At 44.7% G+C, this 13085-nt stretch overlaps 1 protein-coding gene across 1 annotated transcript in view; it reads left to right on the forward strand.

The window, feature by feature from the left end:
• LOC107665234 (high affinity cAMP-specific and IBMX-insensitive 3',5'-cyclic phosphodiesterase 8A-like) overlaps positions 1-7939 on the forward strand; it is a 9184-nt gene extending 1245 nt beyond the window's left edge. Inside the window, exons 4-11 of the mRNA XM_016456033.1 lie at positions 230-278; positions 352-487; positions 870-1068; positions 2989-3206; positions 4279-4411; positions 5054-5218; positions 6478-6607; positions 6807-7939. Of these exons, the coding sequence (XP_016311519.1) occupies positions 230-278; positions 352-487; positions 870-1068; positions 2989-3206; positions 4279-4411; positions 5054-5218; positions 6478-6607; positions 6807-6913 (1137 nt within the window). The 3' untranslated portion in view covers positions 6914-7939. The remainder of the gene's footprint in view (positions 1-229; positions 279-351; positions 488-869; positions 1069-2988; positions 3207-4278; positions 4412-5053; positions 5219-6477; positions 6608-6806) is intronic.
• The last annotated feature ends 5146 nt before the right edge of the window (positions 7940-13085 follow it).

Raw genomic sequence — 13085 nt, forward strand, 5'->3', positions numbered from 1 at the left:
TGAGTGAGTGAGTGAGTGAGTGTGTGTGTGTGTGTGTGTGTGTGTGTGTGTGTGTGTGTGTGTGTGTGTGTGTGTGAGAGTTTGAGGGTGTGTGTGTGTGCGAGTGTGTGTTTGAGTGTGTGTGTGTGAGCTGCAGCACATCTCCAGTCTGTCACATGTAATCAAGAATGTGAAACGCTTCTCTGTTGTTTCTGTCAGTGTGATGCTGACGATGATTTCTCTCCTGCAGGACGGACTGCGCAGGCTATCAGGAAACGAGTACATCTTAGCAACAAAACGTAAGCAGAGTTCACCGCTTTATGACCTTTGACCCCATTTCCTGTTCCACTATTCACACCGTTTGTGTTCCAGAGCTGCACCACATCCCAAGTCACCTGACCACACCACTGTCCCTCAACGATATCCCACCATGCATTGCTCAGACGATGGAAAATGAAGACTCATGGGACTTTGATATTTTCAACCTGGAGTCAGCCACCATGAAGCGGTGAGACACACACGACACACTCACTCACAAAACTCACGTGCATGCTCACACACATATACAAACACACAAAGTACATCTCAACACAAACTCATACACACACACACACACACACACACACACTTCATTTCATAGCCTTCTAATATTTTTATATCAAGCTAATAATAATGACAACAGAAAAACACAAAACATACTAGAAAACCTGAACATTCTGTACTTTGTTTAGTGGTTTGTTTTGGTTGGTTGTGGTTTTTCCAGTTGAGTGTCTTGTTTCACTCACATTGATTGTAGTATACTCCCATCTAAACACACTCGTGAAGTGTAGATTCTGTACAGGTGTGTGTGTAACGTGACGCTCCTCAAGCCTCTCGGTGTTTATTTCCAGGCCTTTAACGTATCTGGGTCTGAAGATCTTCTCTCGGTTTGGTGTCTGTGAGTTCTTGAGCTGTCCGGAGGCGACTCTGCGCTCCTGGCTGCAGATCATTGAGACCAATTATCACTCCAGCAACTCCTACCACAACTCCACACACGCCGCAGATGTGCTCCACGCCACCGCATACTTCCTGTGCAAGGAGCGCGTCAAGGTGAACACACACACACACACACACACAAACTCACACACACACACACACACGCACACACACTCTCTCTCACACACACACGCACACACACTCTCTCTCACACACACACGCACACACACTCTCTCTCACACACACACACTCTCATACACGCACTCAGACACCACACACACAGACACATTCAAACACGCTCGCACACACACACGCAGACACATGCAAACACATGACACAAACACGACACACGCAAACACTCACTCACATACACACACACTCTCTCTCACACACACACGCACACACACTCACACACACGCAGACACATGCAAACACACGACACAAACACACGACACACACACACACACTCACACACACACACACACACAATCACACTCTCACACACGCACACACACACCACATACAAACACACACGACACGCAAACACACACACCACACACGCAGACACATGCAAACACACACACACCACACATTCAAACACACGACGCGAGCAAACACTCGAGCAAACACACGACATACGCAAACACACACGACACATGCAAACACACATGCAAACACACACGACACACGCAAACACACGACACGAAAACACACACACCACACACGCAGACACATGCAAACACACAATACACACACCACACATGCAAACACACGACGCAAACAAACACGACATACGCAAACACACACGACACATGCAAACACATACGACACACACGCAAACACACATGACACACGCAAACACATACGCAAACACACACAACACACACGCAAACACACGACACACGCAAAAACATACGCAAACACATATGACATACGCAAATACACATGACACACACGCAAACACACACACGACACACACGCAAACACATATGCAAACACACACGACACACACGCAAACACGTGACATACGCAAACACACATGACACACACAAACACACACGACACACACACACACGACACGTGCAGACACACATGCACACACACACGCAAACACACACGACCCACAAGCAAACACATATGACACACATGCAAACACACGACACACACACACACGACACACAACACACGCAAACACATACACAAACACACATGACATGCATACACCACACATGCAAACACACACATGACACACGCAAACACACACACACACACACACACCTTATTGGGACAATAAAGCCCTCCCTACACCTCCCCTAACCATACCTGATACTTTATTTTCAACTTTTTTATTATTTCCTTCATTTTTATTGAAAATAAACGCCTTTCTAAGGTGATATGAGATTTGAAAAGGGAGAAAAAAAAGTTCAGCAAAAGGCGGGTTCGAACTCGGGTTGATCGGGCTTTACCATCTACGCCACTGAAGTTGTTGATTGGCGATTGTCTTTTGTAGTCACATGTTGGTGGGCGGAGTTAGTGTAAATAGCCTCTGCCAACAAGGCGGCCTATTTGCACTTAGAGTAAACAGACACTCCGATATAATATTGAATATAGTGTTTTCACTGCAAAACATCACTAAATGCTGCAAATATCACAGCAATTTTTGAGAAAAGCTCAAACTTTTTGGGCTGCAAAAATCAGAAAGAAGCTCCATGAAATCCAGCTGGACTGATGAATCTCCATCAGTCATGACACAAACACATGATCGGCTCACTTATCTCGTGAAGGGGTTCTGCTGATCCACACTTCATGCTGCTGTTTGTGCCGTTATTGTGTTTGTGTGATGGGATTTTGGCATGTGGTTTGTGAACATCTTTCACCACACAGAGCACTCAGCTGAAGTCATGTGACTCACAGTTGTTTGACTAGCAGTAGACGTGATCATCAGCGGATGCTAATGAAAGACGTGACGGTGTTAGCGCAGCGATCGAAGCTCGGTGTGGCTGCAGCTTCACTCTCCGTGTGTCTCTTTCTCAGCAAAGTCTGGACCCCATAGACGAGGTGGCGGCTCTGATTGCGGCTGCCGTGCATGATGTCGATCATCCTGGACGGACAAACTCCTTCCTGTGTAACGCAGGAAGTGAACTGGCCATTCTGTACAACGACACAGCCGTGCTGGAGAGTCACCACGCTGCGCTGGCCTTCCAGATCACCACACGAGACGACAAGTGCAACATCTTCAAGAACATGGAGAGGTACGCGCTAAACTGAGCCTCTCTGTTTCACACGCTGTGATGAAGCGTTCGATGCGCTCCTGATGCAGATGAGGTGAACTGTGTGCAGCTGGACTGATTTTCCTCTTGTTTTAGCGCAGTGGTTGATTGACAGGTGAGCAGGTTCAGGGTGTGTGTGTGTTTGCAGTATGATGAGATCTCATTAGTGTGGTCTCAGTGATCGGATCTCAGAGCATTTCAGACCCTGTTTACATCCGTATCGATCAGATCACTAGGGGTGGGAGAAAAAATCAATTCGCCTAACTATCGCGATTCTTTTTAAAATGATTGGTTTATCTCAGAATCGATTTATATGTAATAATTTTACTTTTCCTAAGAGGTGGTCGGGAGGGTGAAATGTATATCGACTTCAAGCCGGCGCGAGAAAGCAAAACCATGACAGGATCAAACCTCTTCCAGAATTCTTTCTGCAGCTTCACGTTTTGAATCCTAAGAGTGGAAACACTTTGGATTTTACACACTGCCGGGAAAACATAACTAAACATGACTAAAACCGTATGCAAAGTAACATAGTACTTTATTTTATTTCAGAAGTATTTTTTTTCTACTCATTTTGTTGAACTTTTGACTATTATATTCATGTGCAAGTTCAGGGTTTTGGTACTTGAAAGGTATTTTAAAATATGCACTGTGTATGTGTATGCTCCTGTAATAAACATTCAGAAAGATGTGATGCATTGTTTTTGTTAATAGGACTCATTTACAGTCTCTTTAAGGGTATAATCAAGTATTTTCCATTGTCTAGTCTTTAATAAGCGAACAAAATCACAATAAATTGTAATATTGAATTGCAATAGTCAATTATCGCAATATATATTGAATCGGCACACAAGTATCGGGATAGTATTGAATCGGCAGATTAGCGTATCGTCCCAGCCCTACAGATCACCTGACACACACACACACACACACACACACACACACACACACATCAGTGTTTCTACGAAGCGCTCAGTGAGCCTCAATGAGCTCTTTGTTTCAGGGAGGCTGTGCATTCCTCTCCACTCACTCACTTGCTCTCTCTCTCTCACAGGAACGAGTACCGCACGCTCCGGCAGGCCGTCATAGACATGGTCCTCGCCACTGAGATGACCAAACACTTCGAACACGTCAACAAGTTTGTCAACAGCATCAACAAACCTCTGGCTACACTGGAGGAGAACGGGGTTAGAATCACACTCACGCACACTCACGCTCACGCACACTGACACTCACACTCACACACACACACGCACACACTCACTCACTCACACACACACACTCGCACACTCTCTCACTCACACACATGCTCTCACTCGCAAACTCTCACACACACACACTCTCACTCACACACACACTCACGCACACACACACACACACACTCTCACACACACACACACACACACACTTACGCACACACACACACACACACACACTTACGCACACACACACACACACACACACTTACGCACACACACACACACACACACACTTACGCACACACACACACACACACACACTCACACTCACGCACACACATGCACACTCACGCACTCACACACACACTCACGCACACACACACCTCACACACACCCACACACACTTACGCACACACACACACACACACACACACTCACACACTTTCACAGACACACACTCACACACACACTCACTCACAGACACACATACACACACACTCACACACGCTCACACACACTCTCTCACACGCACACACACAGGTAAACGCTCTTTAATGACCCAGAGAGTGTTGGGTTATTAATGAGGATGTCAGTATTCATTCTGTGGTGTGTGTGTGTATGTGTGTGTAGGGTAATGGTGATGAGGATTCGGTGAAGAGCATCCTGACGGCTCCAGAGAACCGGATCCTGGTGAAGCGGATGTTGATCAAATGCGCTGATATCTCAAACCCATGCAGACCGCTGGAGCTGTGCATCGAGTGGGCCGGACGTATCTCAGAGGAGTATTTCGCACAGGTATGTGTGTGTGTGTCTGTGTGCGCGCGAGTGTGTGTGCGTGAGCTTGAGTGCGTGAGCTTGAGTGTGTGAGCTTGAGTGTGTGAGCGTGAGTGTGTGAGCGTGTGTGTGTGTGTGTGTGTGTGTGTGTGTGTGGGAACTTTCTGTAAGACATAACTTCACAAACAGCGTGAGTGAATCACTGCGCGCGCTCTCTTTCTCTCTCAAAATGCGCAAATGGCTTCAAATCACATCGCGTCTATAAGCGAGCTGCACAGTTGACACAGGAATCGTCACTTGCACAATCGAGGCAGTGTCACATCGTCACTAAAGTTGATAAATTGCATTACTTTTTAATTCTTGCCAGTGTTTAATCATTCAGCACCCGTGCGCTCTCCTGGAGACTGAGCGCTCATGCACATCACTCTCAGCGCACACACATAATGCCAAGTTCACATTATTCCGTTTGCAGTGCATACGTGGTGCGTATTTTTTCCGCGCTCATGTTAACGGATTAAAGCGTTCACTGCCAACTTAATATATAAATCTAGAAGTAAATGCAAAAGTAAAAAGCATTGAATAATGTGTTGCTTATATTTATTGTGTTTAAACGTCTGTGAAAGATTGTATTACTGTACTGTGTAAAAAAAGAATTGCAATGCTGAAAAAGCACTTTCAGTGACAATGTTTGGATTTGAAATCAAACTAATGGGTAAATGTTGTGTTTGTGGTAAACAGCCGCGGATCAGTAGCGGACTCCTGTGTGAAAGCTGCTTCTGTAATACACATGGACTGCAAACACACTGCAAACGGAGTGTGTGTGAACCTCACATACAGCTCATGAAATCAGGCTTGCGCTGTGTGTAAGCTATTGTGCAACAATTACACGATTGTCAAAACAAAAATGCACTGCATGATCAAACATTTAGGTGAGATAAATATATAATTTTTGAAAAATGTCTAAAAAATGCCCCGCTCCACCCCTCAAATTAAAAATCCCCCTCACCAGAGTCAGCTAAGAGGGGAACTCACCACATTTCCAAAAATGAAATTCAGGTCCTGAATAAATGTCTAAAAATCCTGATTGGAGTATCACTATAAATAGTTATAAATGATAAAAAGAAGGCTTTAAAAAGGTTGGTATCGGTGATGGTATCGGCAGATACTGCTTTCTGAGCACCCCTGTCTAAACCGAGCAAATCCAGAAACAGTGAGGCGCTGCAGGTTAGTGTGAGAGGAACTGATCAGCGAGTATAAACACAGCTGTCTCTGATTCACAGACGGATGAGGAGAAGCAGCAGGGTCTGCCGGTGGTGATGCCCGTGTTTGATCGCAACACCTGCAGCATTCCCAAATCCCAGATCTCCTTCATCGACTACTTCATCACCGACATGTTCGACGCCTGGGACGGTAAGAAACGGATCACTTCAACTAGATTCTTACTGCAATCTTTTTAAATGTAATCGTCTATAATGAAGGTTGAGCTGTGGTTATGCTGCGCTCCTGTTAAATCCTCCTGTTTAAATCATTTCAGATCAAATACATGTTGAACATGTTAACAGTAATAATAATAATTGTTATTTCTAAAGTGCCTTCTCTGTGTTTCTAGCGTTTGCTGATCTGCCCAATCTAATGCAGCATCTGGACAACAACTTCAAATACTGGAAGAGTTTAGATGAGAAGAAGCTGCGGAGCCTGCGGCCGCCACCGGAGTGACACACACACACACACACACTCAACACACACGTGAGAGGATGAGTGGAGTTAACGTTTGATGGACGGAGGGAAAGCGTCTCTTGTGAAGAAACACTAGCGATCGGCTCGACTGTGTCAGAAACACGTCTGTGGAGCGCTATTTATTTTGGTCCAGCTGTTCCTTGTTTTTGTTTTTTTAATCATTAATAACTAATGATGAGAATCATGTTAGCTAACATACCCTCAGAATGAGAGATGATCTAAACGCCAAAGGTGATTAACACGAATGATGATGTTATTGTATGTCAAATCTGCAGACTCAGAAGGAAGCGTCACGTTTTTATTTTCGCGAGCATCTGTGAACACTTGGTTTTCCTCCAGAGATGTTCTGTGTGGTCATCTACTGACGAGACTGCGGCCTTATTTTATACGCTCTATTTATACGGCGACGGACTTCTGCGGTTTTTAACACGCTCACATTATATGAAGTAAATCTCAATATTTTTATAGATGATCAGTTTTACACTGGAACGATGTAGAGCATGTCGGACTCCTCGGGGAGGGATGATCACTCATTCTTCATGTTGTTCAGCCGTCTGCAGACCGCCGGCTTCTCTCTCTTCAGGCTTCTGTTGATTGGATTCAGTCTGTGTTTCTGGGCTCAGACGGATGATTTATCCTTCAGCTGAATATACGATTTCTGATGTGATCCTCTTCCTCCGAATCACTTCAGCCCGGCCGCACTTCACTCCCAAATAAAGAGAAAAATGAGATTATATTTTGTATTTAGGACCATTATGATTTTTTTGCGTCGTGACATTGTTTTCATGATGAATTACCTCTTCTTCAGATTCCTCTTTAAATTCTCATCTGTAATGTCAAAAGGAGTTATTTAAAGTGTAAAGTATTTCGACATCATTGTAGTATTTGTTGTACTGCCCTTTTTGATTTAATAAAAAAGCTATTTTTTATTGTAAAGCAGAACTACAATAATAAAACTACCGTCCAGGTGAGACTCGGGTGACAATTTGTGCTCGATTGTCACCTGATAACAGAATCCAGGAGTGTTTGATACAGCGAGGCGTGAGCTGATGTGTGTGAGATGCGCTCTTCAGCATGTGCAGTGTGTTTGGTTCAGGACTGCTGCTGCTGCTGCGGTTCAACATGTCCCTAGTAATAGATGGAAAAATAGATATTCTTTGTTTAATCCAATTACATACTTCAGTCCAAAACGAATTAAGCAGATAACAAGGGGAAAATACGTGTTCAACGGAATAACAGAATTGACAAATATTACAATCCACATTAAATCTTAATCTCAGAAATGCCTTGGCAGGATAAATACCGTACACAATGTTAAAGTGCACTTCTTTATATTCTGGTGGAAGAGGAAATAACAAATATTTGTATCTAAATTCATGAACTGATTTCCTATTTAGATGTTGAAAAATATAGCTCCTTCTTATTGGACCAGGATAGCTTTCCTGCACAAGACAAGACACTTCTCATTGTGATACCTAAATATTTCACCTCCTTCTTAATTGAAACATGATATAATGTAATAAACGCAGCCCTGTTGAACAAGCACTGAGCCAGGCGTCAGCAGCTGCTGTGTTCCGACGAGCAGCAGAAATGCTTCTATCCTACACAATTATTCGCTAATATAGTCTGTTTTTCCACTTTGAAGCTTATTTTATTAACCGAATTTCTTGATAAATAAATAAAATTAATGGTTAAAAATGCACTTTAGAATCGATATTTTGATGCGAGGATTATTTCCTACTTTTTTCTACATGCATTATTCAAATTCCTTCAGAGCTAACATGAACATTTCTATTCATACTTCTTCAGAACGCCCAAGACTCTGTCTGTGTCAACTTTCACCAGATTTTACTGTAGAATTTGAGAGAAAATGAATAGAGCTGGGTAAAAGTACAGATTTAATAAAATATTACTCCAGTCAAAGTAAAAGTTCTCAGTTTTCAATTGTACTCGAGTGAAAGTACAAAAGTACCGATAGATGAATGATTATCTTGCAGTTTTATATAGGCTACTTTTATCTTTTTTATAATCCTACTGCTCAAAATACCTGGGATTTCCCCAAAATAACCAATAAGGAAATAATGAATATAATAAGGAAAATATAATTCTATTTTCATAATGATATGTTCTCCTCCAGCCTCTGTGGTGTAAAACACTCCTGGCTAAATGCCCCAGAGAGCATCACTACCCGCTCTGATAATTACTGTAGTACTTGCTCTGAACATCACATGCTTTCTTTCCCGCAGATGTGATCTATCTAACGTTAGGTGGCTGAATAACAATATTTGGACTTTATTTTTATTTTTTTAATTCCTCGATTTAGCACCAGCACGCTCGTTTGCTAGACAGTTAGCATCAGCTAACATTGACTTATTTTCAGCATGGTTATGAATAAACATTTATATTTGTCTACTCGGCTAGTTGATCAGCTAAGCTAGTTAATTCTCTGTAACTGCTGAATACAGGTCTTCGTCAGCTTTCTGGCCGCTTCGTGTCTCCGTACCGTAACGCCACAAACAGACGCGCAGCAGAATCCGGCTGGCTTGACCGCGGGGGGTAACCGGACAAGGCAAACAAACTTTGGGTTTAAAGCTCCACATCAGCGCCGGTTCGGTGTTCGGTGTCCAGCGATGGAGTGTGTTAGTTCAGATTCTCCGCTCAGAGGACAAACTTTATCCCGTTTGATTCTTTCTCTCGTCATTCGTCTGTGTTCACATGAAATTGTCCTGTTCTTCTGTAAACATTATACTGTAAAACTCCATATAAGCGCTCGGTTCTTTACAGGAACTTTAGTATGTAAATTAACATGAGTCTAGTCACAGAAATAAACGGGAAAATAAGAGAATGATTGAAACTCAACTAACTTAGTTCAGATTCAGTTGTAAATCAGCTCTAGAAGAGAGTCGAGTCTTTATTCGGATCAGTTCGGTTCAGATTGAGTCACTGATTGATCTGGTGTGTGTGTGTGTGTGTGTGTGTGTGTGTGTGTGTGTGTGTTAGTTTATTAGTGGAGGACATGAAGACAGACTCTCAGCGCTAGAGTTCTGTTGATACTCTCCTACAGAAACACATGTGGCGATGAGAACAGGCCTACACACCTAACACACACACACACACCACACACCCCTAAACACGCACACCACACACACACCCCTAAACACACACACCACACACACACACACCACACACCACACACTCACTCTTACACACACCTAACGCACACACACACACCACACTCACACACCCCTAAACACAACACACTCACTCCTAAACACACACACCAGTGATAGGTGGGTGTGTGAGCGGCGGGTGTGTGTGTGTGTGTGTGAGCGGCGGGTGTGTGTATGTGTGAGAGGCGGGTGTGTGTGTGAGAGGTGGGTGTGTGTGTGTGTGTGAGAGGCGGGTGTGTGTGTGAGAGGCGGGCGTGTGTGTGTGAGAGGCGGGCGTGTGTGTGTGAGAGGCGGGCGTGTGTGTGTGAGAGGCGGGCGTGTGTGTGTGAGAGGCGGGCGTGTGTGTGTGAGAGGCGGGCGTGTGTGTGTGAGAGGCGGGCGTGTGTGTGTGAGAGGCGGGCGTGTGTGTGTGAGAGGCGGGCGTGTGTGTGTGAGAGGCGGGCGTGTGTGTGTGAGAGGCGGGCGTGTGTGTGTGAGAGGCGGGCGTGTGTGTGTGTGAGAGGCGTGCGTGTGTGTGTGTGAGAGGCGGATGTGTGTGTGTGTGTGTGTGTGACGTGAAGCGGATGTTATTCCGAGCGAGGCATGTGTGTGCTGTGGCTCCGTCTCATCGTCTGGAGCTCCGCAGGGCGGCGTGGAGATGGCTGCTAAAATCAACAGCATGCTGATGGTCAAAGGCAAACTGAAGCCACTGCAGCTGCTGTCCAGTAAAGTACTGACCGTCCCACCGCTATCCCATGATGCACTGCTGTCGCTCTGAGCTCACGTGTGTGTGTGTGTGTGTGTGTGTGTGTCTTCTCTCTCTCTCTCTCTCTGTGTGTGTGTCTGCTCACTCTCTCAATTACATTTTGTTTTCAATTCATATTGCTTTATTGGCATGACATACTTGGGTACATATTGCCAAAGCATTGTACATAGCAGAATAAAAATAAACAAAACAAAAATACATGTAATCTCTCACTTTCTGTGTGTGTTTGTGTGCGTCTGCTCTCTCTCTCACTGTGTGTGTGTGTGTGTGTATTTTGAATTATCGATTAAAATCGGAAAAAACGCCCAGCCCTACCTGATCGCATGATTCCTGTTGAAACGACTGGATTTTGAACCTGAATTTCACAGAGCAAGACTGAATGTGAGACGGATCATGTCTTATGTGCCGCAGAACAGGCTCTGTGTGCAGTGCACTAATGCAGTGAAACAAACCTCTCCATCAGTGTGACCTCACAAACGACAGACGCTTGTGAAGCTGAAGGAACACTGATGGACACACACACGCACTCTGTTCAGTACTTAGTTTAGCCTCCAGTTAGGTGTGGTTTACATGAGGAGTGTCACAATCACGTTTATAACGATCCTCGCTGGCTCACTCCTGATCATGTGCTCTGCTGCCGCTCATGTTGTGATGGTGTGAATCTGAACAGGACACGCTTGTGTTTGTCAGAGGCAGTGGCCAGAATAAAGGAGATCATCTCTGAGGATGTCCTGCGCTCGTCGTGATGCCCACCATCCCGGTGTACCATCAGACCCTCAGCACCATCCCCAGACACAAACCGGCCCCGCCGCACATGGGGGTAAGAGAGAGAGAGAGAGAGAGTGTGTGTGTGTGTGAGAGAGAGAGTCTGCATTAGTGCACTGAGCCTGTTTTACTGCACATTACACACTGATTCTCTATAAACCTCTTCATCAGTGTGATCTCTTACACTACAGACATTAGTGAAGCTTTAAACGCTGCAGACACTCTCACACTCATCATCACTGACTCACTCCTGATAATGTGCTTTACCGCCGCTGATGGAGTGGAGCTGAACAGGAGGTTGTTGTGTTTGTCAGAGGCAGTGGCCAGGATAAAGGAGATCATCTCTGAGGACGTGCTGCGCTCGTCGGGTGGACAGCAGCCCGCTGTGATGCCCACTGTACCGGTGTACCGTCAGACCCTCAGCGCCGCCCCCGGGCACAAACCGGCCCCACCGCACACGGGGGTAAGAGAGTTTGTGTGTGTGTGTGTGTGTGTGTGTGTGTGTGTGGAGGCTAAGAAGGCGGGGCCTCGGAGCATGTGGTCTCTGCTGATACACGCCTCATACAGAAACAGCAGCCAGAATGACTCCAGCCTACAGACGGAGGTCAGAGTTCACTGCGCCGCTGACACACATCTGACCGTCTCTGAATCTGACTCCAACAAACCTGTCGTTCCAGACCTGAGTGATGCAGCTTCACATCTGCTGAATCTCTGACTCCTTCAGCCGTGAAGAGCGTGAAACCCTCACACAGAGAACGAGAGAATTCATTCTGCAGTGCTTCAGATGTCAGTCATGTGATTCACAAGCCTGAGTCACATGGGTTGTGTTTCAGTCCTCGTTCACTGGGTGCGTTTTCATGGATGTCAGTAATCCGTTTATTTACCTTATTCTGAATAAGACAATATTATGATTAAGATGTTTATAAGAGTTGCTTTTGCAATATCCCTTTCAAGATGGTAATGGTGCGATTTAAGTGTGTACGTGTCTATACTGCACTTTCATAACGCGACTAATTTGACTTTTAATTTACTTTATGATTTTAGCCAGATTAAGGTAATCAGAAATCTGTTTACATGGTAGATTCTTATTCAGAGTATTGTCTTAATCGTGTTAAAATCTGAATATTGTTACATAAGCCATGTAAACATAAGCGTGTGTTCGCTTCAGCAGTATGTTTGTTCTGCTCGTCTCGTTTGTGTCACACGGGTTTGTAACGACATGCTGTTTATTTGGGTTCATTTGATTTCTTTTGACAGTGAGTTCAGTCAGCAGGACCTGATGATGAAATATGATCTCTTGGATGATGTATGTGTTTAAATGATGTAGTAAGGACTGAATGTGCCGATGGCTCGTCTCTAACATTCACACTGCTATTGACGAATTGTTCTCTTTGTAAGTGATTTCAAGTTTTGTTTTGCACACACACACTCACTCACACACACACACTCACACTCACACTCACACTCACTC

This window comes from Sinocyclocheilus anshuiensis, unplaced genomic scaffold, assembly GCF_001515605.1.
Source record: "Sinocyclocheilus anshuiensis isolate Anshui unplaced genomic scaffold, SAMN03320099.WGS_v1.1 scaffold1303, whole genome shotgun sequence".
In the NCBI taxonomy this organism is placed as follows: domain Eukaryota; kingdom Metazoa; phylum Chordata; class Actinopteri; order Cypriniformes; family Cyprinidae; genus Sinocyclocheilus; species Sinocyclocheilus anshuiensis.